Source organism: Lathamus discolor, chromosome 3 (genome assembly GCF_037157495.1).
Source record: "Lathamus discolor isolate bLatDis1 chromosome 3, bLatDis1.hap1, whole genome shotgun sequence".
NCBI classification, from domain to species: Eukaryota; Metazoa; Chordata; class Aves; order Psittaciformes; family Psittacidae; genus Lathamus; species Lathamus discolor.
Window position 1 is genome coordinate 61,038,134 of NC_088886.1, and position 27,609 is coordinate 61,065,742.

General features: G+C 41.5%; 2 protein-coding genes across 9 annotated transcripts in view; one reads left to right on the top strand and one right to left on the bottom strand.

Annotated features, from left to right (window-relative positions):
- The window catches only part of MYO7B (myosin VIIB), a 49,955-nt gene extending 46,606 nt beyond the window's left edge, over positions 1–3,349 (bottom strand). The window contains exons 1-3 of one of the 2 annotated variants that reach the window (XM_065675538.1): positions 3,237–3,349; positions 2,580–2,753; positions 1,111–1,153 (exon numbers count right to left, since the gene is read on the bottom strand). In XM_065675538.1, the coding sequence (XP_065531610.1) occupies positions 1,111–1,128 (18 nt within the window). In that variant the 5' untranslated portion in view covers positions 1,129–1,153; positions 2,580–2,753; positions 3,237–3,349. Of the gene's footprint in view, positions 1–1,110; positions 1,154–2,579; positions 2,883–3,236 lie in introns of both variants that reach the window. The other variant, XM_065675537.1, reaches the window with a different exon arrangement.
- Positions 3,350–4,338: 989 nt separating this feature from the next.
- On the top strand, positions 4,339–26,804 carry IWS1 (interacts with SUPT6H, CTD assembly factor 1). 7 transcript variants are annotated; one of them, XM_065675541.1, is made up of 15 exons: positions 4,342–4,435; positions 9,618–9,733; positions 16,585–17,296; positions 17,937–18,135; positions 18,375–18,432; positions 18,744–18,844; positions 19,598–19,748; positions 20,413–20,495; positions 20,777–20,906; positions 22,093–22,210; positions 22,976–23,087; positions 23,282–23,338; positions 23,585–23,696; positions 24,275–24,435; positions 26,210–26,291. In XM_065675541.1, exons 1-14 carry the CDS (start codon positions 4,354–4,356, stop codon positions 24,401–24,403), a joined length of 2,160 nt encoding a protein of 719 aa, XP_065531613.1. In that variant the 5' UTR covers positions 4,342–4,353; the 3' UTR covers positions 24,404–24,435; positions 26,210–26,291. The 7 variants fall into 7 exon arrangements, with proteins under 7 accessions (XP_065531611.1, XP_065531613.1, XP_065531612.1 ...); XM_065675540.1 differs by having other exon boundaries at positions 26,204–26,290; XM_065675544.1 differs by lacking the exons at positions 4,342–4,435; positions 24,275–24,435 and adding exons at positions 12,598–12,654; positions 12,743–12,797 and having other exon boundaries at positions 9,645–9,733; positions 26,204–26,804.
- The last annotated feature ends 805 nt before the right edge of the window (positions 26,805–27,609 follow it).

A 27,609-nucleotide genomic window follows, 5' to 3' on the forward strand; every position in this document is an offset into this window, starting at 1 on the left:
CTGACCTGGCGCATGACTGAAGAAGTCATAAAACCAAACCCAGCTGTCTCACAAGAGGAAATGAGGCAACACATTTCACAAGGACAGCGGGTACTCAGCTCCAGCACCTCCCAGAGGTTGGCAGGAGGCACAGTGAATGCTGCTGAAGTGTCTTGGCAGCCTCATATTAGCTATGGCATTCTTTCAGAAGGGATGCTTGGAAACAAAGACCTTACCAAGAAAAACAAACGTGTCCAGACTGGATGCCTGGAAATGTAGAGGGCTTTGTCACATGAGTTTTTAGATACAACTGAAATCCCTTACAAATGTGGGTGCTTCCATGATCTTTCTTTGGAAAAAACCCAACACATTATTAATTCAGCCCAGCTCCTCCCTTCACATTTGTAGAGGCAACATCCTGCCTCTGCAGAGCAAACTACCAGTAACTGCGCTGCTGTCCCTGAGGAAGGTCTGGGCTACTGCTGCCCTTTCCTAGGAATAAGCAGCATCTTTGTGTTGCTGCACTACTGCCCCTGTTATATGCCTCAACTCCAAGCCCCCAGGAATACCTTCTCTTGCTCCAGGCACTAATACAGCTTCAAACTAAAAGCTTTACTGTAATGGCTGGAATGACAACTGAATAAAGCTGATCTTCAATAGGTATGAAGTGGCTTTCTAGCTGAGTGTCTTCTTTTATGCAACTTCAGTTACATACTGTAGCATTTACTGTCAAAGTTTCAAGGCTTTTACTGAAATAATATTTTTTTTTCCTCTCAAAATACTTCATGGGCTTACATTTAAAACCAAACAACTGCAGTGTAAAGCATCTATAAACACTGCTCAAGAAGAAGAACTGTTATGCCACAAGGAATAGTACAGACTAACAGCTCTCAGTTGCGTTGAATAAAACTCCGAGGTGTGTGCACTTTCAGTGCCACACCTTGTGACAGAGGTCACCAGCTCAGCATGAATACAGCCAGGCTAGGCAAGACACATCTTCAGCTCTAATCTTAATTGATACTATTTGATACCTCTTTGATACTGGGTTATTTTATATTTGAGTTGAACTGTGATTTTCTCCTCTGTGGGCCTCAGGCTAATCAGTAAATCACAGCAAAGAATAGGACTTACCTTTCTGAAAACCACCATTATGTTTCAGCTCACTCTACGTAACCTGCAGTGCCAAGAAGAACATAACATTATGCGAGAAAAGGGCTCAGGTTTGGATTAGAACAGACAGTTGGGGTTTCCTTGAGATGTCTCCTTGTAAATAATAATAGCAAAATGCCTTAAAATAATTATGTGTATAGATTTTGTTAAAGCAGAAGAGATCATCATAAACTACACTCACTGCAGAAACAATGAAACCATCTACACAAAGCAAAGAACCTGCAGCACTAGCATGGTGGCCTACTCTTGAGTTCTGCCACGTAACTCTGGAGGTGCTTTCACCCTTGAAGAGGTCACTGTACACATTTTCATACTGGGTGGTTCCCAATAATAAACATCAGTAATTTCAATGATGTCCTTAAGACTTCTTCTATCATGTGTCAAGTTTTAAAATCTTATGTTTGAAACGTTTGATAGCTATTTACAATTCTGTGTAATATGGATGGTATACATTTTTGAGAGATACTCAGATTTCATTACTTTTCAGATTGAATAATATGAATAATTTTATGATTTCTCTGTATTTTATGGTGGAGTTATACAAGTTTCTGAGGTTTAGAACTTTGCAACTAAATTATCAGAAGTGTTTCAGGTTGCCACTTTGTTTTTTGGAAACCCATGCTCTTGAAAAATGAAGATTACCGTTAAAAATCAAGATGCAGTTCAGGGTTAGTATTGGGTTTTCCCTCTTGTTTTAACAACTTTCAATGTTAAAAGAAAACACTGCAGTGGGAGAATTAGGGCTTGTTTTATCACTTGCTTTCCTATAGATGCCCAAGTTTTTACCTATGTTATTTACGAAGGTATGAAATGCTTCCATAAACCATGGTTTTATTTAAAATCGACTGGTGCATAACCAAACTTTTCTTCAGACTGAATAGAAGGAGCAAATATACTCCTGTATGCAAGATCCTGCCACTTGTTGTGGGTTATACCAGTGTCTTAACCATAAGGAGGTCTATTAGGGTAGCAAAATTGAAAGCAGAAAGTGCTCGACAAGGTACATGATCTTTGTGCCCTTTCTGTGGCTATAAAGGGCTATACAGTAGCATGGATTGAACAGGGTTTCTAAACAAGCCCAGAATGACTTGCCACTTTAAAGTTATCATAAGAGAATGCTGAAAATGACAAATGATCAAAATGATAATATGCATTGTGATCCCAAAGTGAAAAATAAATAGAAGCTTCCAGTGCTAACACACATTTTAAAGCAAGAACTTCAAATGTAATTTTCACATGGGTGACCCAATTGCAAGAAAAGAAGTGAAATGTCACCCTTAATAACCAAAGCTGGCACTTGGAGAAACCGCAAGGGCTGTGACTCCAGCACAGCACCTGCGGACTACATTAAGAATTGATTTTCATTGTGAGACTAAGTCAACATCCAGAGCTCATCTGTAACTAAGACAATTCTCAAGCACATAACTTACCAACATTTACCAATGCAACATGGATGTGTTCTTTCTGCCTGCTTGGTTTTTTTCTGTTGTTTTCTGTTTTTAACACTGTGTCAAGAAGGAACTTTTGTCTTTGATAAGTAGTTATCCTTACAGCGACAGCCTCATGTTCTTATTCAGGATTCAGGAGCCGGATCTGCGTATTAACTTCAACAATGCAATGCCCTGTTACTGTGAGTGATGTAGGATGGTACAGAAGCATGGTACTTAGCAAAAATAGGCCAAAGATGGCAGTGGTCAGCCACAGTGACTCACAACGGATAGATACTTCTCCACCTGTGCCAGAAACCAGAATACAGGAACAGAGCAGAAATGTCACCCAGAACAAAGATGGAGTGGTACACGCAGACACGAAGCACAGCCGTACTGTGTGGCATCAAAAGCATAGCTAGCTCCAGATCCAGTCTCTGACAGTAGCCAAGAATGGACATGTATGGAGGAGATCCCACACAATCCTGAGATACACAATTTCAACATTAAAAATGCTTATTCTCAGTTAAGCCATAAGTGGCCACCCCCCCACCTGCCTGAATGGCCGGTTTCTGACAACGCCTGGCTCTCTCTGTTCTTTTCTTTCCAAAGCAATGCAGCCCTGTAAACTAAATTGCACCCCACAGGATGGGAAATTACCTCTCCAGAAGAAATCTTCACTGTCTGCTTTCTGCAGCTTAGTTCTCTCTTTTTCATAAGCACTGGAGTAAGAAGGAAAAGGAAGGTGAAACTGGTACCGGTGCCATTAAGGGATCCCTCACCAACTACCAGTTCTCTGCCACACAAAGGAGGAAATGACTGAACCACGGTTATTTATTACAGGACTTTGCTCCCAGTTCAGCATATGTCATTTCCAAGTCAGGCATTCCAGTAAGTAGCAAGGCCTATTCTTGCCTGAGTGAACCTTAAACTTCAGCCTCTCCACTGTGCCTGAATTCTTTCAGACTTCTAGAAAGCACTTCCAGAAGAAAACTCTTTAGCATCTGGTTTACACTGCTCCAACACCACTGACTTCCCTGAGGTTCTCTTGGAGCCACCCTGTTAGGTAAGAGGAAAATCAGGCCCTCATCTCTCATCTCTCCCCTTGGTTCTGCGCAGCTCCCTCTGAAAGAAAATGCCCAGTCTATGTACAGGGTAGTCTGTGTTTCACAGTACGTAGAGCTCAAACAAAATGAACTCATGACACTTAAATTGATACATACACACACACACACAAACTTCCTGGATTTGTTGTCATTAATTTACCCCCCAGCAAACACTCAGTCCCTCTGTTCCAGCATCTAGGTGCGTCTTAACACCCTATCTGCCCACTTCTCTCTTTCCAACTTAGGATGTGATGACAAAAAGCTTCCCTTTTCCTGGTTGCTCCACATGTACATCAGTAATCCTGTGTCCTCACATATCCTACTAAATTCCAGCACTGGATGTGATGTATAGGAAAGAAACAGAAGTGTAGTATACTTGTAAAGGCAGATACAGGGTTTCTCTGGCCAGAGCAAGGACCCAGGAGTCAGGCACTCCTAGCAGTGAGCCCAAACTACAAGGAGTGGATTTTTTCCATCTAAGTCACAGTATAACCTTCCTCCAGGGCAGTGCACACAAGAGGTGCCTTGCCTCACTGTGCACTACTCTGTGCACTACCCTTTAGTCAACATACAAATGAAAATGTGCCACACTTGTGAACACATGCTAGTCTGCTTCATATCTTAACTCTTGTTTTCTTGTTTACTACGTTCAATGTAGCTGCTGTAGCTGTATGATGGGAAAGACAACAAAAAGCCTCCATGCAGGAGACAGATTCCTGGGCCTCCTGCTGTGGTTCCATATGCGAATCAGAGGTAAGTCATGGCAACTAATAGCTGGGGATAATGTGTGTTTATCCACATTACATAGATGTGTTTTAGTATTAGCCTCCTTACCTGAGGGCTTTGTTAAGTTTTACAGCAGAAATGAAGACACAGATGCAGAAATACAGCATAGGCCCTTCAGGGCTTGGAGACTTTCAGAGGGAGGCAAAAAATCACAAGGCAGAGAAGAGAGCTTTCTTAATGTTTCTATCTGTGTAACTCATTCTTACTCAAGGATTTTGCCTCAAAGTAATTCTTCAGCAAACTTATTTCTGATCCAAGAGTTTTTAGAAGTCTATATGTTGTGTGGGATTAACAAAATTTCAAGTACTGATTTTATTAGATGAAGGTCAAATACTGGCAAATAAAACAAAGTCCATACTTTTATGTTATCAAGGCAGATATCTAAACCCAGAGCTTTTTGTGTAATGAGACTGCAGGGAAAAAAGGGCTATGCATGTTTCTTCAGCAGGTGAAACAGACATGCTGAAGTTCCAAATGGAGCATGTTTTGGGGCAGAAAATCTCATTTTGAAAATACAGACATTTTAGCACTTATGAGCAAGGTGTGGTGGGGGTTCTATTTCAGAGAGAAGTACAGTATTCCTGTCCTAGTACATATATGAATTATATGAAATGGAAACATACGGAACTCAAAGTAGTCTGAAAGAAAAGCACAACTCATTGTATGGCTGAAATAACGTATTTGAAGGGAGATGGATTCCCACAGGTAAGTCTAGACATACTCAAGAACCAGAAAATATAAGCTGAAGGAGTAGAGACTTGATATTCCAAGCAGGAGCAGCATAGATGCTTTGTAAAGCACATATACCTAATGAGACATGAGCAGGCGGCTTGCTAAAAGCTTCTTTAGAAAGTACCCGTCAAGGAACAGGGGTAGCTCAGGTTTGGGGAGTCACTGAGCTGTGTGAACAGGGAACAACAGGAGCTTGAAGGAGGCAGCAAAGCAGTTTACCACTGAAGACAAGGTTTGGTGAGGGACTGTGCAGGGCACAGCCACATTTGTAGCTGTAATTAGGGGTAATTTGTCCTGTGGTCTGTGCTGATGAATAATGCACTGAGAAAGGCAACTAATGAAAATTTGCTAATCCCTGGTGACTTTAATCCTGCTGTTGTTCAGAGCAATGGGTCTGTCTGGATAGACATGTGTTAACAAAACTGCCTCTTACTGGCAGCTTCCTAATTAAGAGATTGATGTCAGGATCAAAGGGTTTAATTTGCACATAGCACTACCTCTCACATTTCTTCTCCAGCTAAATAAAAGTGGCCTTGTCAGTTCTGCATCACCAAATCCCAGATGCCAAGCATGGTTTTATGTTAAACTAGGGTTTTTTTGTCTGAGGTTTCTGAAGGAAGGTGTCTGACTGGGGAGAACAATTTGCAATTTACACTGCTCATTCAGAAGCCCTCCCATCTTCACTAACCTACTTCCCGTCCTCTAAGCAGATTTGTAGCTTTAAGTCACTGATGTCTCTTCACTCTGAAAGGCACACTGCAGGGAACAAAGCAAACTAAGTAAGAGGTACATACCAGTAAAGGATTTCCAAGCGCATCCCTTGGTTGTCTGAAGCATTCTGTCCTTCAGGGAAAGGTTTATTTCATTCCAGCCAGTTCATGATGATATTGTACAGAGAGGCAGACTGATGGGGCTCTGGGATTGTGTGTCAGTACACACCTTCACACATGCCAAGAGGGCACTGCTTACCCTGCTTGGTAGAAGGCAGGTCATTCTCCCCTACTGCGCAATCCCATTATGGTCTGAGTGTCACTCCATCCTTCCTTTTGGGATGCAGCCAAGAGGGTATTACAAGAGTATATTACAGGCCAGTATGTGCCAAGTTCTGGCTCATGAGGGACAAAGACATGTGCACACAAGCATGCACACTGGTGTGCACACACGTTACCTGCAGAATAGCTGTCAGAATCAATGCTCAATTATTCAGCATTGCTGAGGTGAGGTTGCTTAAGACCGAGGTGCACCCTACCCTCTGTGGTGCACGTGAGATGTCACAGGACTAGGCTCAGGGTTAGGAAGTCTATTTTTAGAAAGATAGGAATTCGTAACTTAGGAACCTCTTTGTGCTTTCTTCCTCTCCCAGTAGATGCAGCAATTCTCTGTTCTCTCATCAATGCAGCCTCCGTGCAGCTGGAATCGTGGACAGTAGCTTGCCACCCCTGCACAACATGACACTCATTTGTATATGCCTTTTCCAAGGAAGGTTACCATCATACTCTGATCCTGCTCAGAACTTTATTATGTGATAGGTTTCTGCGTTTTCTGGGCACCTTGGTACAACTTCCAGATACCTTGGTACGCATTCTTCAATGTATTTTTTGTTGTTAGTTCCTAGCTATGCTTCCCCTTGTCCATTATTTTCTCTTACATTACCCTCACTTATTATTTCCTACCTCAGTGCTTTGTCTGCAGAGAACTTTATTTGTCGTGTTGTAATGAGTGACACTAAAGTTGTCATACTGCCTCCTATTTAGTCAGCTGTACAAAGCCATTACATTTCTTTATGAAGTCAGATAAGTGAAAGAATGGGAGCCTCCCATCACATTCTGGCACATGTGCCTGCTCCTCCCAGAAAAGATCTAAGTGAGACCATGCAGTGCGAAGAGCTAAAAGCAATAAAAGTCATATAGAAGCAGGAAGAAAGGGCATGATACCATTAAGAGTGCCATCCTGAGGATCACTGAGTGACCTTTGGGGCTACCTGGAAAAGCCCTATAGAGCTGTAAACAGAGACAATCTGTATATGTTTTATGTATGCTGCTTTCAGGATGTGTGTCTGTGTGTGTATTCTGCATTTTTGCTAACATAGGATTGTATCCAAGAATTGGATCCACTGCCAATTTCTCCAAGTGGAATGCTGTAGAAGATGTTGAGTAATGACTCTGTTCAGAGAGTTCATCTGTATTTAACATGGTACACTGAACTCCCTGCATTATAACTGTGCTTCCTCCTGGAGTGTGTTAATAATGGCTTAACCTCTCTGCCATCCATTCTAAAGTGCCTCTAGCACAGAAGAAAGAATGAGTCACTTTGCCCAGGGTTCTCAACTTATCAAATTTTGATGTCCCTGAACAGAAGTGGAGCATGTAGGGTTCTAAAAAATCACTGCTGTTTACAGATGCCCCAAATGACACTGCCTCAACAGTTTTCTACTTGTCACACATTAACCTCTACCTCTGAGAAAATGAAGATGTTTTATCTGGCATCGAACAAGAAGAGAGTCAGGAGACTAGCAGCGTATGCGTTTATTAGGCTTTCCGTTTCAAAACAACGCATCAATGACAGAAGTAATCTCTAGTAATCCTCTACTGACATAACGTAGGCGTGCCAAATAATTGAATAATGCAACTGCTCAGCGGATAGAGGTTACTAAAACAGAACACAATAATTCCTGAGGAAGACACAGGCTGTTCTACCCCTGTGTTTTCTCTGGAAGTCAGCAATTACCCAGGAATTCAGCCCTAACTTTCAGCTGATTCTGAAGGTTAAATGCGGAGGAACCACCCACACATGAACTAGGTTGAACGACAGCTTCATCTAGGGCAGTCTAAATGCGGTGAGACAACCAGCCCTCAGTTTCCATGGCTAGCCATGGGTCCCCCTTTGGCCAGCAGCGATATAAATCTGTTGACCCCATTGCGGCATCCAGAGCCCACCTGTGTAGCTGCGCTAGGACTCTGCTTTTTACCCTGCTGCCTTCTTGTAGAGACTCACATTAATTCTAACTTGATCTGCAGGGAGCAGAGAAAATCCCGTTACTTAAAGGGTAAAATCTTTCCTATCCATGGCAGGAGATGCAACTCTTGGTCTCACATCCTTTATCAGCACGGGAAGCATTGTGGCTCTCACCGGGCAGAGGGAGCTGGAGGGTCTCTCTTGTGTGGCTCATGGCTGTGGGTGTAAGCAGTGATATAACATTTCCTGGGGTTTTAGTCTCTTGGAAGCTCCCACATGTCCCACACAGGGAAACATCCTTATTAAAATAACACCCGTTTTCACTCCTGTACAGCTGCTCATCTCCCATGTCGACACAGGGGCTCAAAGCAGCCTTTTGTTTTAGATCGGAGGCTCCTTCCACTCCCCCAGCGCTTCAGTTACTAAGCTAAAAACAACCTGTTTCCTACAAAACAGTGCAAACACATGCTCAGAGGCTGGCAAGCCCCATCTTTCCTGCCTGCCGCCGCTGACTACACTCGGCCATAGAGCAGGAAATAGTGTGCGCCCCGCAGCCGCCGCGCAGCGCCTCCTGGCGGCCCATCTCCGCTGAAGCCTCGCGAGATCCTCTCCAAGCCCCAGGGTCGCGCGGGGAAGGGGGACGGCCGTTCCTTGCGCATGCGCAGTGGCGGTTGACGGCCGTTCGGCGGAGAGGCGCCATCTTGGGCCTGTGGCTCGGCGGGTGGTGGAAGGCGGCTGAAGGCGACTGAAGGCGGCGGCGGGCCCAGCGGCGAGCGCTGCGCTGGGGGCTTCGCCCCGCCGCCAGCCCGCGGGGCCGAGGCGGGGAGGCTGGGCCGGCCGCTCGCCATGGAGAGCGAGTACTACGGCGGGGACCAGTCAGGTAGCGGTACGGGAGCGTCTCCCGCGGGAGGGACGCCCGGGGCGCTGGGCCATGGAAGGGAGGGTGCTGTGCACGGCGAGCACCGGGGGGATACCGCCCTGCCCCGGCTGCCGGGCGGCCGCTGCCGGCTGCAGCCGCCGTTTGCGCTCACCGTGGTGTGTCGTTAGAGGCGGCGGAGCCGTGCCCGGGACCCCGGCTCGGCGGCCGCCCCACGGAGGGTGCGCCGGGCCGGGCCGCCTATGCCCCGGCGGTAGTGTGCAGTCGGCTTTGGAGGGGTCGGGTGACATCGGGGGGCCGGCACGGCTGTCGTGATCTCAGTACAGCCTTGGTATTCGGTGTTTTGGTCAGTCGCTGCTGGTGTGGGTGTTCTGAGTAGTTCTCATATTTTTAGGGGGGTTTCTGTGGTAGGTGTGCGCCAGACCTTCCCAGTAGATAACCTTCGTTTCCCTGTATTAGAGAACGAGAGGCTGTTAGAACGAGAGTCTGACTGTAGTACTGCCTGTTCATCATCACTGTGAGTGCTCTTTTAAACACTGGAAGATGTCACTGAGGTTTATTTTCCTTTTCTTAACTTCGGAGTAGATGATGGTGGAGCTACTCCAGTGCAAGACGAACGAGATTCAGGATCTGATGTGGAAGAGGAAGCAAATGAGCAGCATTCTGGATCTGAGAATGGAAGTGTAGGGCACCATTCAGAGGTACTGCTGGAACTTTATCTAGATAAAGATTATTCTTTTATAAATTAATTTTTTGTTGTTGTTTAAAGAGGCATTTTCTCCTAATTAAGACTAATGTATTTATTCAGTTGTTCTTAAGGATCCTGTCTGGCAAAAGTTAACCTCCAGAAAGAAATGTGTCCCACAGTCTCTTGGCCAATATGTAGCATAGGGTCTTTTTATTTTTTTTTTCAATTGGTGTAATAGCATTCACTATTTTGTTTCATATTGTTATACTCGGTTGCAAGAAGATGAACTTTTGGGGTTTGAAATTCAAAGCAGTGGTTTATGAGCTGTACGAAGATACGTTCAGCCTGGAAAGGAGAAGGCTACGTGGAAACCTCATAGCAGCCTTCCAGTATCTGAAGGGGGCCTATAAGGATGCTGGGGAGGGACTCTTCATTAGGGACTGTAGTGATAGGATAAGGGATAATGGGTTAAAACTTAAACAGGGGAAGTTTAGATTGGATATAAGGAAGAATTTCTTTACTGTGAAGGGTGGTGAGGCACTGGAATGGGTTGCCCAAGGGAGTTGTGAATGCTCCATCCCTGGCAGTGTTCAAGGCCAGGTTGGACAGAGCCGTGGGTGACATGTTTTAGTGTGAGGTGTCCCTGCCCATGGCAAGGGGGATTGCAACTGGATTATCTTAAGGTCCTTTCCAACCCTAACTATTCTATGATTTTACAAGAAATTTTGAATTTTATCTCAAATTCTGTACAGTACTGTAAGCTCACACATTATGGAAGTATACATTTCCTTACCAAAGAGTAAATGCTCTCCTATCTTCCATCCTTCCGTTGTGAGCGCAGACTCTCGAGTCTGTTGTATGCTATGGTTTTTACCTTTTCATTTGCAAAGGAGCAGGTCCCCATGTGGAGCAGGAGTAAGTTGAGGTTCCTCAATGGGATCTGCTCTTCCTCTGAAGAGCTTCTTGCTTCTGGAAACCTAGACCATGAAAAATGCTGTAATACTTTGATCCATTATTGCATTTGGGCAAGAGTCACTTAATTTGTGGATTGACAGTTTTGGTTGAAAAGAGATTGCGATAAAAGCAAAGTTTCACCTTAGATTGCTCGGACAGTTTTGGAGTTCATTTTGAGTATTTTTTGGTGACTTGAAACAGAATTAGATCCTATTAAGAAGGAATAATTGTGTACTGTGAACTCATGTCTTCTGCTAGGAGAGTTACGTTGTCGAGAACTTCTTAATACTCACAAAAGCTGTAATTGGAGCTATTTTGTTCTGTTCTGCATATTTTGTGGCATCTTACATGAAGATCAGGATTGACTCTGGGTTTTCAGTGTTAGACGTTTTATAAATTGCTTAAAATGCATGATGTGATGCACTGTAGCAGGCTGGTGTTCAACTCTGCAGTCTTTTTTTTCTCCACCCATTTATTGAATTCCTATGTCCCTCAGAGTTAAAACTAGATGACGATTTTATATTTGTACGAAATGGAAGCTCTTTCTCAAAAGGAGAGTGACCAGCAGGTCGAAGGAGGTGATCCTGCCTCTGCTCTGCTCTTGTGAGACCTCACCTGGAGTATTGTGTACAGTTCTGGTGTCCTCAACATAAAAAGGACATGGAACTGTTGGAGCAAGGCCAGAGGAGGCCACAAGGATGATCAGGGGACTGGAGCACCTCCCGTATGAAGACAGGCTGAGAAAATTGGGGCTGTTCAGCCTGGAGAAGAGAAGGCTGCGTGGAGACCTCATAGCAGCCTTCCAGTATCTGAAGGGGACCTATAGGGATGCTGGGGAGGGACTCTTCATTAGGGACTGTAGTGATAAGACAAGGGATAATGGGTTAAAACTTAAACAGGAAAAGTTTAGATTAGATATGAGGAAGAAGTTCTTTACTGTAAGGGTGGTAAGGCATTGGAATGGGTTGCCCAAGGAAGCTGTGAATGCTCCATCCCTGGCGGTGTTCAAGGCCAGGCTGGACAGAGCCTTGGCTGACATGGTTTAGTATGAGATGTCCCTGCCCATGGCAAGGGGTCTGGAGCTAGATGATCTTAAGGTGCTTTCCAACCCTAACTATTCTATGATTCTGTGATTCGAGTGTAAAGCAGGTTTCAAGGTACTTTTTCTTAAAGGTGGAAGAAATTGATTTGGTGTGAGGCAGCATTTCTTATTGTGACAATCAGGATTTCAGTGTGGGAGAAAATGTTTTTTCAGCATGGGAGGAACAACTGTCTTTCAAATGGATTTAGTAATTCTGTTTTAGTGGAAAAAGGCAATGAGTGCATGGAGAGTTACATTGCTGCTTCAGTGATATTAAGCTTTTTCTGCTGTGTATGAAAACTTGGTCATTGTTCTTTACTCCTTTGGGATTTTAGTTTTACTTACCATGGCAGAGTAGCTGGAAATCTGATCTGAAGACCAGGGAGCTGACTGTTACTTAAGACTTCAGCATGTCTTTTTCAGATTTAAATAACCAGAAAGTACTATCACCTGTTACCTGCTTTAAATGATCTTCTTCATGTGCCTGCATTATTTTAAAGGCTTCGTTCTATGATGGCTGTTGAATATCTCTATGTAGATAAAATACTCCAGAGATGCAATAAAAAAATTACATTTAATCAGAGTAAACCCCAAACTAAAATACTTTTCTGTCCAATAGTAAATGTGAACCTTCAAACCTTAGTGCTTTATTTAATTCAGTTTAAATCATAAGCGTTTGAGTATTTTGGTTTTTTATGAAGTCTTACATACTTAATTTTCCCTACATCAAATTTAAAATGCAGTAATGTGGAGCAGCTGTCACTGAAATTAGTAGCTTTCAGTGATTTATCGTACTATTTACCCTAAATATTCTCTCATCCTCTTGTTTCCTTCATATTTAGGAATATGTGGGAGGAATGGCACTCAAATATAATAAAACCTTTGAGACAGCCTAATCAGTTAAGTCTATTTAATTACTATTTCGTCTCTAATTTAGAACTCGGATGTAAAGAACTGAAGTTTTAAACTTTCAAACTTTTTTTTCAGGTTCTTAACTTTAAAGAAAAGGGGAATCCTGAGGAATTACTTATGTAGGTCTCAGGTATGTGGGTTTTTCTTTTCCACAATTCTTTTCTGGCTTTCCTTCCCCCAATCCCACTTTATCTATAAATGTTTTTCTTGATGTCCTTACCAGTTCTGCTTTAGACAAATAGATAACACATAGGTTTAGTACAGTAATGAATATGAAATCATGTTTACAGTGTTTCTACAAGTCAGGTTCATATGGAAATCTTTAATGACTTAGATCCTTATGCTTTTACCAAGTCGTTGCTGTCTTCATGAATTAAGTTATGGTTTGACTGTGACTCTTAAGAAACCTACATTTATGAAAACAAGATAAACTTGCTGATCTGCCTGTGATGGTTATGTATGCCTTAGTTTAACAGTTATCGTTCATGAAGGTTGTAGTGGATGGGTCAATTTTGTTCAACTTTGTGAAGTGTCAAAGTAGTACCTCTTTAAAGTGGCTGCATGTTGATCATATAAACTACTTGCTAACTGAAATTTTTGTGTAGAAGAATAACACTGTAAATTTGATTTTTATGTTCTTGACTTTATACTGTACTAAAGCCTCATGTTATAGAATTCTTTCAGTTAAAAAAGGACATCTCAATTAAAATCTTTATAGATAAAGAGGAGGAAGAAAAGAAAGCAAAGGAATTAGAGAAAAATGCAGTAGCAATTACCTGAGACCTACTTATTTTTGAGGATGTCTGATCTTTTATTTTAATCAAGTATCTGGAAAACTAGAAAACTCCAAAATTACATCCTTGACTTCTTCAAGAGCATCTTTTTAGAGACGAACTAGTAAAAAAATAAGGGGTGTGAGACTATCCTGCAGAATTTAAGTCTTCTTGCTGTAAAGTTGCATGTACTTTTTATATCAAGGAAATTCCAAAACATTCAGAGCTTCATTAATTGTATTCAGAGGACCTTTGCACTGATGGCTGTGGACAGGACCTGTCTGTTCTGTATAGGCTCTGAGTGACTCAGTTCTGCTTCAGAAGGTGCTCAGGTTATGTTAATGTGCTGAGTCTGAGGTAGAGTGTGTCACCTTTCTGCACGGTGCACTGACTTGACCAATATAACTGGCTTTTGGGTTAGCTCTGGTTGAGCTTTCCATACTCAGGACTAGAGTAAATGGTGCTGTCTGCCAAGTCTGTGCAGGTACACCTTTATCATCTAAGTGGTTCTTCTATAGGTGATTGTATCACAGGAGAGTTCAACTGCTGTAACCACTGGGATTCTGTGTAATGGCAGTGTGAGCTATTAGGATGCATGTCTGCTTTACATCCCCAGACATCTTTGTTCTCAGGAGTTGTTTTTTTTCTCAGTCAGTTTGCAGTAACAGATTAGAGATTCAGTGTATTGTAAACTGCTTCGGTAGTAATATTATATAATTGTGATGGCTTCTTTATGAAGCATTTTGCATGGGAATTTCCTAATTTAGTAATACATTCTGCATAGGAGGATATATAACCTGCAGCCACTCTTCTGACCTTAAAAGCATTTAAGAATCATTATGAGTTCCAGTTACTTTTTTCAGTTTTGTTTACCTGTTCATTGAAGACTTTCTGGACTAGCAGTATGGAAGGTGATGAGCCTTATAGTTTAAACAGGAGTATTTGTATTGTTTTCCTTGGGTTTGTGTAGTTAAATCCCTTAGTACTGCTAACATAATTATCATCGTAGCCATCTGAAATCAAGACATGAGAGACCAGCCCACCAAAAATTATATGGTAGGAGAATAAGGATTAAAGAATTCATGTTAATAGAAATATAACTTTCAGTGTAGACTTCTGCATTTCAGTACTTCTCAATGACATGACCTGCTGTCAAATCTGTTGCCTGTTCTCTTTACAGCTGCAGTTTTCTTTAAATAATACAGTCAGAGAAGATACACCACATACACATAGTGTTAGTTTACATGAGAGGTACTGGGCAGCAGAGGGCCATTGAATTAATATTTTGGTAAGGAAAAAAGTAAATCTCTTAACAAGCTGAGAGCAGTTGAGTGTGTGTGTGGTCATCCTCAGTTCTGTAATTCCTTTGTCTTCAATTCTTTAAAATTTCACATTCAGGTTTTAATAAAATCATGTTTCCTTTCTGTAAGAAGAAATGAGAAATACTGAATAATAGCACCAGCATGATTTAAAATACTAGCATTGCTTTAGAGACAGGGGCAAGCAGTAGGGAGAACTTGCTCACATTGTCACAGCAGCTGTTTTGTAGCCAGCCTTAAGTAACATGGAAATAGTGAAGTTGTATTTGAAGTGCATGTTTTCAAAATCTGTAGTCCGGATTTTTTTCCATTGTGCAGTCACTTTCTGTTAGTGATTTTGCACTGATTTAGAAATTATTACTTTATTGAGTGCCAGCCAAGGGAATAAATGGCCAAGGTCCAAAATGTTAAAAGCCATGTTACTTAACACTTAATGTAATTCTGGAGGGAGTAGTTCCTAAAAGCGATTGAAATTTATTTTGTTTAAAATCTGTTCTTAATCACACATTTTAAAGATCAGTAGTACTGTTTGTTATAGGATAGATACACCTGCATTATTTTGTATGGCTCTGACAATAGAAAATGTAAGTAGCCTGTCCATCTTTCCAAGGAAATTAAATTGCTGACAAAAAAGACTGAGAAGCTCCAGGACATACAGGTCTTAAAGTAGCTCCTAGAACAATAAATACTCAGTTTGCAAATATGCTAGTGGAAGGAGTCTGTAGCTGAGACAAAATCACCCCTAAGGAAAGCCTGGTTGAAGAGTGGAGTTGAGCATGTCGAAAGGAATTTTCTTTTACAGTATTGTTCTTTTCACTTGCAAATGGGATTATTGTGACTGTGAGAAGTGTACTGAGTTAGTGACACAAGTGTTCAAGAGTCGAGTTCTGTTTTCTCAGGTAGATGCAATTGAGATCTTTTTTTTTTTTTCCCCCTGAGTAGAAATTAGATGTTGTAGGAAAAATAAAACAAGACATTGTCAGTAATGATATTAACAGGTGGCTTGTGGAAGGTTTTACCAGGAATGGAGCTTTGGCTTAGTATTTTTTTGTGTAGAAAAAGACTGAAAGGATTGTGTTTAAATTCTGGAGTTTTAAGAAGACTGCTGTATGTGTGTATAGGTTATCTCAGGTGTCTGAACAGGCACAGGAGCTATCAGCTTAATGGGGAGAAACATTGAATCTGTTCTTTCTTTCTTTGAAACAACATTGAAACACAAAACTAGTTAACAGTAATACCCTGGAAGGTCTGACTAAAACTATTCCTCTTTTTTTGGTAGGCTTTTGGTCTTGACATTTTCCTAAATAGGTTTCCTTGGCAAAGAAGGAAAGGGCATAAGCTCTTTTGAGCTTCACTTGTAAAGCAGTACATGTGCAGTTTCAGGAAAATGTATTTTGTACAAAAAAACATCCGTTTTGAGATCTTAAAATGACAAGTGGGGCATCCTGTTTCTTGCTTATTATGGGGGATTTGGACTAAACAACTTCAAAGGCCTGACTTTTTATAATAAAAACACTAGGCATTTACCCTCAAGGAACTGGATTCTTCTTAGACATGTTTGCTTGAGTGTTCTTTAAATTCTGTCAACCATTCTCAACATATGCTTGAGCTGCAGGGTGGACAGCCTGACTGATTTTTCTTGATCTGAAGTATTTGACAGTGCTTTGATGCAAACTGTCTCATGATTATTTCTGTGTAGAAAATATTTTACTTTGCAGTACCTTGGGTAATGAAATTGGAGGAAGGATAAACAAAAATTCAGAATGTTTTTTGTATACTTAAGGGTTTTTTTGCTTAGTTGCCTGAGATTATTTTTTTCTTTCAGAATGAACACAGTGATGGAGAAGATGACGGGCGAATGGGAGAGACCCACATGACAGACTCTGAAAATGAAGATATCCCAAGGCAAAAAGACAGTGACTCAGATAACGAAGAGCCTCCAAATCACAATGTAAGTGATTCGGACAATGAAGCAGCTCATGGAGGGAAAGACAGTGATTCCGACACTGAGGACCGTCCAAATCAGCATATAAGTGACTCTGAAAATGAAGATGCCTTAAATCATCGAGCAAGTGACTCTGAAAATGGAGAGCCTCACAGGGATCACAGTAGTGACTTTGAAAATGAGGAATCACACAAGCAGCCGGCCAGCGACTCAGACAGCGAGGAGCTGCACAAGCAGCCAGCCAGTGACTCGGAGAGTGAGGAGCTGCACAAGCAGCCAGCCAGTGATTCGGAGAGTGAGGAGCTGCGCAAACAGCCGGCTAGTGACTCGGAGAGCGAGGATGTTTCCAGACACAAACAAGAAATAGAGTCTGAGGATAGTGATGCAGAGGACAGGAAGGAGGAGGTGCAGAATGATTCTCATCATTCAGATAACGAACATGTAAAGGAAGGATTTCAGGGCTCTGACAGTGAAGAGGAAGCTCCTAAGAGACGAAAAATATCTGACAGTGATGAAGAAGAGAAAGAGGAGGAGAAGACGGTGAAGAGGAAAACCGCTATCCTTTCTGACAGTGAGGATGACGAGAAAACACGTAAGGAACTATAGTGTGAAAATAGAAATGTGATGTGACAAGTAGCATGTTAGAGGTAAATCATTGGTTTTATGTGAAGAAAGCATTTAAGATTAATATAAATTTATGTAAATAGATAAACCATAAAGGAAACTTGGGGTTAGAGCACAACTTCATTTGTAGAGGCTGTTCTAACTGCATTTCTGTGTGAATGTGTATCTAATGCTTTTGAGTAGTAAGTAGGTCTAATAGAAGTAAAGCTGCAGTGATCTTGCTTTGTACTGGCATGTGTTGTGTTGATCATTTCTCTTAGTTGTTTCTGTACTTTGTTAGAGACTCTACTCTTTCTCTAGTGATTTTTTTCCTGTGTTTTTTGGGGTACGTTTGCTTTGGGTTTGTTTTCCATTCATATACTGGGGATTAGAGTCAGTTTTGAAATGACAAGTTCTTGTGGATAGGTGTGGTATATGGAAACTGCAGTTACTGATGAAATGAAACATTTCAGAATGGATATGTTTGTTAAGAGGTGGCAATGCTTTTGTGTTGGAATGCTGATAAGCTTCCTTCTTGTCAAAATTAGATTTGCGAGAATAGTTTTTGGAGAGTACCAGTTGTCACCTCTGTTACTAGGACATGTAGTAATGACCCTTTCTGTTGGCAGCTGCTAAAAAAGTACGAATCCTTTCTGATGTTGAAGAGTCAGATAGTGATGCTGCTTCAGAGAAATCTGACAAAAGGAAGAAAAATATTGTATCAGATAGTGAGGAAGAAGAAGAAGAAGAAAGAAAAGAAAATGCTGGGAAGAAAAAAGAGGAGAAAGATCTATTTGGCAGTGACAGTGAATCTGGAAATGAACAAGAGTAAGTGCTTCTGGGGTATGAATTCCTTCAGGGTTGTGGATAGTAAGACTGGTCATGAATGCAGAATGGATGAATCCCACCCTGAGAATGATTGTCCACCTTCATTAGTGGTGTCAAGAGGAATGTTAGTAGTAGGTGGTAGAATGAAAGGTGGATCTCCACAGTCATCAGAAATGTTGCAGAAAATGCACATCTAATGTTGCAGTCTAAATAGATAAATGTTGCTGTTACCTTCACAGGAACTTGATTGCAGATATTTTTGGAGAATCTGGTGATGAGGAAGAAGAGGAATTCACAGTAAGTGTTACTGTAGATGTCTTTTGTTCACTTGCTAGATCTGATCTTCATGGGAATGTGTATGCTGTATCGCAGGAGAAGCTTTGTACCTGCTGGACTCAATGAGGTAGTGTTTGGGTTAAATAACATTTACAAATGTTATGTTTGGGGAGTTATTGTTGTGAAAGTCACAGGTGGAATTAGGAAGCCTGTGTTCCTCTTCTAGATCTTGTGCATGCTTATCTGAAGCTTTTTGAGTGTTGATGTCAGGATGCCTGAGTAGATGCTCAGTCTTAATCCATACTCTGATTTTCACTGTCTTTACCCATCAGGGTTTTAACCAGGAAGATTTGGAGGAAGAGAAGGGTGATGCAGACATGAAGGAAACAGCAGATGAATCAGACTCTGATGATAACATCAAAAGAGGGAAGCAGTGAGTAAATATGTTATGTACTCCTTTGCTAATAACAAATGCAAGATTTTAGTGAAAGGTTTCTTTCAAAGGCTGGCTAGACTTCATAGTTTAGAAAGGCATGCGTCTATGTTTCTACATAAAGTGTCTTCTCAGAAATTATGTTAGAAGGTTCTCTCTCAACTAGTAGTTTGGTCACTTGGCAGTCCAAAGCAGATCACCTATGCTGCTGGTTCAGAGAACAGTATTTGATGGTTCACATCAAAACCTGAGTGAAATTAATGTCTAATCAAACAAGCATCTAATTCTACTTCTGTCAGTACAACATTGGAATCAAATGTGTTTCTCTGCTGGTGTAAGGGATAAGGTATGGCAAGACTTGCCATCAGCGTGTGTCCTGTTTTCCTTTCTGTCTGTTTCAGTAGCATCAGAACTGTGTATTGCAGGTGTAGGAAAGCTAAATGCTTGTCAGCTTCAGTGACATCTTTGACACATTTTGAACCTTGGATATTACATGTATGTATGTCGTTAGCTATTTCATCCAGGTCTTGCAGACTTCTGAGGGCATCTTGGAGCCACTGAAGCCCTTGTCTAGTTTCCCAGTTTGTATACTGAGGATAACTAATTATCTTTCAGGGACATTGAGACATAATGCTTTCAGATTTATTGGAGAAGTTTTGAAAAGTTGGCTATAGAAATACAACACTATTTCTTACAAAGACAGAAAGATCAAGCCTTTTCTGACCATCAGCAAACTCTCTTCTTGCATTTCAGTATGGACTTCATGTCAGACTTTGACATGATGCTGCAGCGAAAGAAGAGTATGAGTGGCAAGCGTAGACGAAACCGTGATGGTGGAACTTTCATTAGCGATGCGGATGATGTAGTCAGTGCTATGATTGTGAAGATGAATGAAGCTGCTGAGGTGAGTTATCTAGGCTCCAAAGACACTGTAAAATCCAGTTCCATTCTACAGGAAATCTGTTGATTGTAATGGGTCTCTGATAGGGGAACCCAAGTACTGAACAGATAGTGACATTATGTCCTTGGACGATAGTCACTTTGAAACCCAGACTTTGTTTTAGCACATGATGCACACTTGTGTGCTTTCGTGTTACATGCGCCATGCTTCATGGTAAACCTCTAGGTTATCCAATTACATTCTTAGCTGAATTGAATAGATCTTTTCTTGCATCCTGGTGTTTTGGTTAGCTGTTTTTCTGTTGTTCAGATTAGATTTTACTAACAAAGTTTCTAGGTAATTTTTGCATAGCTAGTGTGGAGTCCAGTTTACTGCAATCAACCTAAATCATGAACTAAGGGAAAAAAGAGACGTAATTAATTTTAGGGGGAATCTCCAAATACGTTTTTAAGGAGAATGTTGACTAAGGTGGGGACCCTTTTTTAAGAGGAGTCATAAATGTGTTTTGGGGCTGTAGGAAGTTGGAGCAGAGCACAAAGTTAGTGCGATCCTGCCAAAGTTGCACTTCTCATTTAATGGGCTAATCTCTTTCCTGTAAATAATGAACTGTGAGAGTTGCTGATTTCCTCTTTCGATTAACTTGCACTGATTCTTTAACTCCCCACAGGAGGATCGACAGCTAAATACACAAAAGAAACCAGCACTAAAGAAATTAACTTTGCTACCAACTGTAGTTATGCATCTTAAAAAGTGAGTTGTCATTCTCCCAGTTAAATACTGTCTTGGGGAATATTGGGAATTTGGTAGAATTCAGGGAGTGACACTGCAGTTGTACTAAGCATGCAGTGAAACATTTCTTTTTCCCAGTAAATGCTGGAGTGAGGTGGCCTCAAAAACCTAAAATTCTGTGTAGTTTTACCTGTTAATTTAACATGAAACAAACTCGAGTGCATAGTTTTGCTGAAGGAGCATCACATCTTAAGAGTCTGATGTGTTACATGACTTTCTGGCTTCTCTTTGAAATTTCCTAGGCAGGACCTCAAAGAAACTTTCATTGATAGTGGTGTTATGTCTGCCATCAAAGAGTGGCTTTCTCCCCTTCCAGACCGAAGTCTGCCAGCATTAAAGATACGAGAAGAGCTTCTGAAGATCCTGCAAGAGGTTTGAAACTGACTTTTAACCATACTTCATTTGTGGCTTCTCCATGGTGTTACAGTAGTGTGCTTTTAGGAAAATACTTGCTGATGTTAAAGGTCTTTTCCAGCCTAGCTGGTTCTGTGATTCTATGGTAAATGTACTGTAGCTGCTACCAGTGTGCAGGGAAATACACAAGGAAGCAAACTGCAAAATAGATGTGTTTCTCTAAAAGTTGCATCATTTTAATGGGTGTTAGATTGTCGACATGCTGTCTAGCACAAAGCAAGATTTGACTAGGCCCAACAAAAATTTGACTAGGCAACTTCGGGCACCTAGTGGTTGTTACGAAAATGTTGCCCATGTTCACCACAATGCAAATAGCTCTGCTACTAGCAGGCCAGAAGACATTTCTGAGAGTCTCAGGGAACTATACACATTAAGTTCTCTGCCCTCTCTTGGGGAGTAATGTGCTATGGCGTTTCTAGTTTCTTGATATGTTCTTGGTGCTCATTCGTTGTGGTTGGTCATTTGAATTTGTCTTTTCTGTGTTCATAAAGTAAGTGTGGCATAGTCTTAATAGTGAAGTAGAATCAAAATGTTCCTTGCAGCACCACTAGCTGGCTTTATGTGACTAATGCTCTAGAAATTTCTCCTTGCTAGGAATTTGCAGGAGTGCTGCCTGAGTTTATATTATTTGGCCCTACCTGTTTCAGATTTATGTGTAAAGTTTAGTGGACAATCATTTGCTGTCCCTGGGGTTTATTCTCTTGTGGCCGGTTCTCTTCTCTGGCTTCTTAAAAGTGTGCAGTCCACTAGAAAGCCCATCATACTCAGTATAGGCTTTTAGCCTTTGTAGCTAAGCTGATTGTTTGAATGCTTTTTCCATGTAAGTTTTTATCTTTATAAAATGCTGTATCTTTATAAAAATGCTTTGAAGGCTGTAACTGAATGTTTGTGTAATATAAGCAAAAGAGCATTTGGAGCAAATAGTTCTGGAAACCTACTTGATTTTATGTATAAAGCCCAGTAATGTTACAGTAAATTTCTTGGATTTTGTGTTTGGTTCTTTAACACATTCCTAGTGAAAAATGCCATTTTTTTCAAGCTTATTGTGAAAGTGGCTTTTGGTCTGTGTTTGCAAAGTTCAATGACACCATTAATGTTCAGATATAATTTCTTGCTGTTTTCCGACTTTTCTTTTATCTTGCAGCTGCCCAGTGTGAGCCAAGAGACCCTGAAGCACAGTGGCATTGGACGAGCTGTGATGTACCTCTACAAACACCCCAAAGAGTCGAGACCTAACAAGGATATGGCAGGGAAGCTAATCAGTATGTAAACCTCCCTTTGCCTTGTGTCAGTGAGATTTCAGTCATGATTTTATTTCTGCATCAGTCTTTCTGTTGCATGGGTTTTGTTACCATGTGTAGTAAAACTAATTCTGCAATACAGGAATCTCACTAATCTGTTTCATTGCTTTGTTTGTAGGGCTCTTAACGAATGCTGTTACATTAACTTCCGCACACACTTTTTTCCTGTTTCTTTCATTCTTGTTTTGAACCAGAGGATGGCATTTATTTTGTCCAGGCTCTCTCTTGGCTAGTTTTCCAAACCTCATGTAGACGCTAGAAAAATAGGAAGGTCCTTCCAGAAGACTTTTTGTTCTACAGATTTCAGAGAGACCTGGTGTGACAGACAGTTTACTTCTTGAACAGCTGTAGTGCATGTGCAGTGCATCCCATCCTGAAGGACCGCAATCTGATTATAAGCTTGTTATGTTTTTCAGGAACTATTTTGCATATTTCTAAAATAGCATTTGCTGTGGCGTGCAGGGGTTCCTGACACTTCAGGATCCTAAGTGCTTGGATAGATTCTAAAAGAGCAGGCAACAGCAGGAGAATTTATGGATGAAGGCTCTTTCTTACTGTCCACATGGCTGGATTTCATTGAAATATTAAGGGCTCAGCAATCAGTGTTTGTTTGAAAGGAAGCATAGATACTTGTCATAAACCTTGAAAGCTGTATTTAGGCACCAGAGTGGTTTGGAGGTAAACTGTGGTGGCCTAGTATTTAACAAGTTTTATTCTTTTTAATAGATGAATGGTCTCGACCCATCTTTGGCCTTACCTCAAACTACAAAGGCATGACAAGAGAAGAAAGGGAACAGAGAGATTTGGAGCAGATGCCTCAGCGAAGGAGGTTGAGCAGGTAGGAGCAGCAGGCAGAAACATGAAATCCTTTCTGCTTAAGACTATCAAGAAAATGAAAGCGGTGTGTAAATACTGGGTAAATAAAAGTATAACAAGTTATGACCCCTGTCTTTTCTCCTACCACACTTAACTGTCTTTTAAAATCACTGTTTTTCTGTATGTGTAAGTGCCTATAAAATGCTTTTCTTGCAGCTCTGGTGGTCAGACTCCCCGCAGGGACCTGGAGAAAGTCCTCACTGGAGAGGAAAAGTAGGTTATTTATTTATAAAATTATTTTTTGTTGTTTTATTTATTTATTTTCTTATTTTATTTATTTATTTAATTAATGAATTTTGGTTAGAAGAGACGTATTTTGGTAGTACTTATCCACAGTTTGTTTTGAGGCTTTAGAGGCACTGATTATGTGTTGTGCTTCAGAGGCAGAACATGCTGAATGGCTTGTAATTCTGTCTGTGTAAGGTTTGTTTCTTTAACACTCACATCTTTTTTCCGCAGGGCTCTTAGACCTGGTGATCCTGGGTTCTGTGCCCGTGCAAGGGTGCCAATGCCCTCCAACAAGGACTATGTGGTCAGGCCAAAGTGGAATGTGGAGATGGAGTCCTCCAGGGTAAGCATCGAGACTCTCCTTGTCACTCTGTGCCTAAGCTGTCTCTTAAGCCTGGGAATCTATCACCTTATTGCCATGGTTACTGTACAGTTCATTAGTTGGTTTAAGTGCCTCTTCTAATCTGGGTAGACAGTAAGTCCTGCTATCAAGTGGGCTGTTTTCAGCTCAACAGATACTTTCACATGGGTATCTTTGATCCTCTAACTAAAAAGAGATTTTCATGTTAACGCTTCCAGAGTTTTTCTCTAGCGTGAGAATCTGATTACAGGCCTCTGGTTTTAGAGCATTTTGAACTAAAGCTTCTGTTTTGTGTCGCTGATATTTTGATAGCTCTCCCAGTTTTTGTATTGTGTTCTTCTGATGATATTCCCGTTTGGGAAAGCTTTGAGGTTTTGGTAAACGTTAACAGCTTCAGTAGAGGCCTTTGCTTTGCTTTATTTGGTTCATCCGTCTACCTTGTATGGTTTAATTTCAAAGGGGAGTACATGGTAGAACACACATAAATGGAAGAAGTAATAATTACTGTGCTTTCTGCTGTTCTCTCTCCTTTTGTGCATTAATTGAGATATTGTTTCTAGCCCGGGACTATTAAGAGAGGTATTAGTCGCTTGGAAAAACACAAGAGACGGTTTGCTGAACAGAAACGACTCAGCAAAGTGCATCGGGCCATCAAGTTCAGCATTGAAGGCAACAGGATGCCCCTGTAGCCATGACACTCTGCCTTTCCCAAGTTTGAGAGGTATCCCTCAAGGGAGGTGTGAACAGTGCATGTGCTTCAGCTGTTGGCAGTTTGCACATACAGGAAAGGAGTGTGTACACCCTAACTCATTAAACTTGGAAACTGTCCCTGTATTTCCTTACGTCTGTACTGTGACCTAAAAGGTAACCTGTACAGGAAAAAATAGGCTGCAGCACATAACATCTGCCGTGATGCCTGCCTCGACAGCTTCAGGGTGCCCAAATGACAGGTGATCAGTGAAAATACCTGTACTCCAAAGTAGCTTTGCAACATGTGTGGTTTTGAGTGCTGTTGTGACATAATAAGGTTCTCCAGGTTTGCCTCAAGTGACACAGAGGAATTTTGGCCTTTAGCATAGCACCTCACGTCACTGCACACCAATATCTGTGGCTGACGTTTGTGGGCCTAAAGTAAGGTATTTTTCACATCTGCTTTTTCAAGGAAGTTGGAACGATGTGAGGTTTTTAGATCTTGGCAGGAGGCAGAGTGTGGCGCCTCTGCAGACCAGGGGAATAACAATCCCTGCTGCGAATGCAGCGTGGATGGAGATGGATCAATGATGTGTGTCAATGTGAGAATTGTTTTGACAATTTCTGGTCTGCATTTCAGTTCTGTGAGCAGCGCTGCCACAAGCTGATAGTGACAGGAAGAGGTTAGCACAAAGTTGAAGTTAACCTTCATACTTGTTTAAAAAAAAATAGTTAATTTCTTTAAAATCACTGTGACATTCCAGGTATAATTTCAATGAATAGTGAACAGTTTTAGGAATACAGCTTATTTAAAATCAGTATGTCAGGAGCACACCTTCCTCAGTGATGGGAGCAAGAGGTTCAGTTTCTAATAGATGGTTTTTGTCAGATATTAAATAGCATGTTCTGGATCTCTCTGTTTCTCACAAACTTAAAAAGTGCGTGACGTTTTCATCATTTATTGCTTCCATTGTCTAGTTAGGGGAAATTGCTTTCTAGGAAATAATGGCTGTGGTTTGGAAAGTCCTTTGCTATTTGTCTTCCGTGGCATTTCTTTATAGAATCACTGTATTTAATTGGTGAAAAATAACTGCGTTGTCATCTCAGTTTCTCATTTGCAGTTAAAATAGAGGGATAAAATGTAGTAACTCTTCTAATAGCTTGTGTAGTCAGCTTAGGCGTTTCTTTTGCTTCCCCAAACCCCATTTTTTCCTAAGAATCTCTTGCTTTGTAAGTACTAATAAGCAACCTTTAAAATCAGTTGTGGTTTGGAATCGATAGGTCAAATCAGTCTGCTTTAATTGAAGTGCATCCATGCCTAAAAATCTCTCTCCCACCCCCAGAAGCCTGTATGTGAGGTGCTGTGGTGCAGCCTGTTTCTGACACTGAGCTCCAGCTGACAGAGATACAAAACTATTCCAAACTGTATATTCACCTGGCATGTGATCAACTAACAAACAAACATGGTTATTAATCACTGTAATGTATGTGAAAGCTTTCTTGTGTGATGTTTTTGCGGCAGGGGGCTGGAACGAGATGGTCTTTAAGGTCCTTTCCAACCCAAACCGGTCTGTGATTGTATGATACATGCAGCGTGTAAACTGGGGGAACGTTTTCTCCACTTTGTGGGGAGAAGATGTGTGCACACACACAACCGTTTGGAACCAATGGCTTCACCCGCTCCGTCCTGCAGGTTTACCCTCGCATGCATCACTTCACTTCTCTTGAACCTCTGGGACGTCTGCTTTTTTTTCAGTGGTAATTATTAGGTTTTATTATTTAATGATATATTTTTTAAGTTCCAGGGGACCTCTAAGAAAGGGGTGAGTCGACTGGACAAACAGATGCGGAAATTCACAGATATCAGGAAAAAAAGCAGATCGGCCCATGCAGTGAAAATCAGCATTGAGGGCAATAAGATGCCATTGTGACCCTTCACAGAATACCCTATGACCTCTGCTGTAAGACAATACACCCACAGACTCTTTGGAGACCTTTAAATTTTTTAACAGGTTGTTTGGAGGGTTTTTTTGTTTGTTTGTTTTTGTGGGTTTTTTTTTTTTTTTGTTTTTAATTTTTTTTTTAGTGAATCTTGAAATTGGTTCAGGTTCTGGTATAACATGATGTCCAAGGACTGTGAATATGGGGACTTTTTTCTCCTGATTGTATTTAAACTTGCTCTATTGTGTCCTTTGTACAGATCCTGTATTTGCTGTATTGCAACACTTGAGACAATAAAACATCTTCTGTTGTTTTTTTTTTGGGGGGGGTGGGCCTCTCTGTTGATCGATTGCTCAAGTGAATGTATTTGCAGACCACCTGGTGTGTGGAAAAGCTGGTAATTGTTAATTTTCTGTTTACCACTCTCTGTGTCCTCTTTATTCAGAGCTTTATTAATCAGTTGGTCTCACCCTGTGTCTTGTTTTTGATAAGCTGTACTGACTGTCTTATATTCAGTGGGTTTCATTGTTCATGAAAGCATAATGGAAAGCTCAAGAGAAGACGAGCAGAGCTGGAGGACAACTGCACCTGCTCTTTCCAGGTATGCTTGTGATACAGGTGTGTGGTTTTAGGATGCTCAGAGTTTCCAGGGTTTGGGTTTGGTGTTGGGTTGCTGCACCATCCCCCAGACTTTATTTTTGGTGGTTCTGGTGCTGTGGGCTACTCTTAAATCCAAAGAGGTGTTTCCTTGAAGTACTGGCCCTCGTGGTCATTTGAGGGCTTTAATTACAGTTTCTTGGCATCAGAATTAGTAGCCTAGCATCACCTGTTCTCTGGAGGCAAACAAAAAAACATAAACCCTAAACTGTCCCCAAGGGCCACATCCACGTGGTTTTTAAACACTTCCGTGGATAGTGATTCCACCCCTTCCCTGGGCAGCCTGTTCCAGCCACCAAGCTTTTGAGTATGTGCAACTTAACCCTCTTACAATAGTTCACGCAGTCTGTCTTTCAGACTTCCCAGATTCCACTGGAGCCAAGTCTGAACAACATCAACCTCATGCTTTCTAAGTGATGAGGGTTCAGGTGTAAGGAAAGCAGGTATTTCATACCATGCATGACCACATGCTGCCCTCATCAGGGCACACTGCCCTCCCAGCACCTGCAGGACACAGCTAGCACAAACACCTTGCATTGGCATCCCCTACGTTATATTAGTTCTATGAACTGATGGCAGAGCTGGACACAGCCAGTTTGCTACCCTG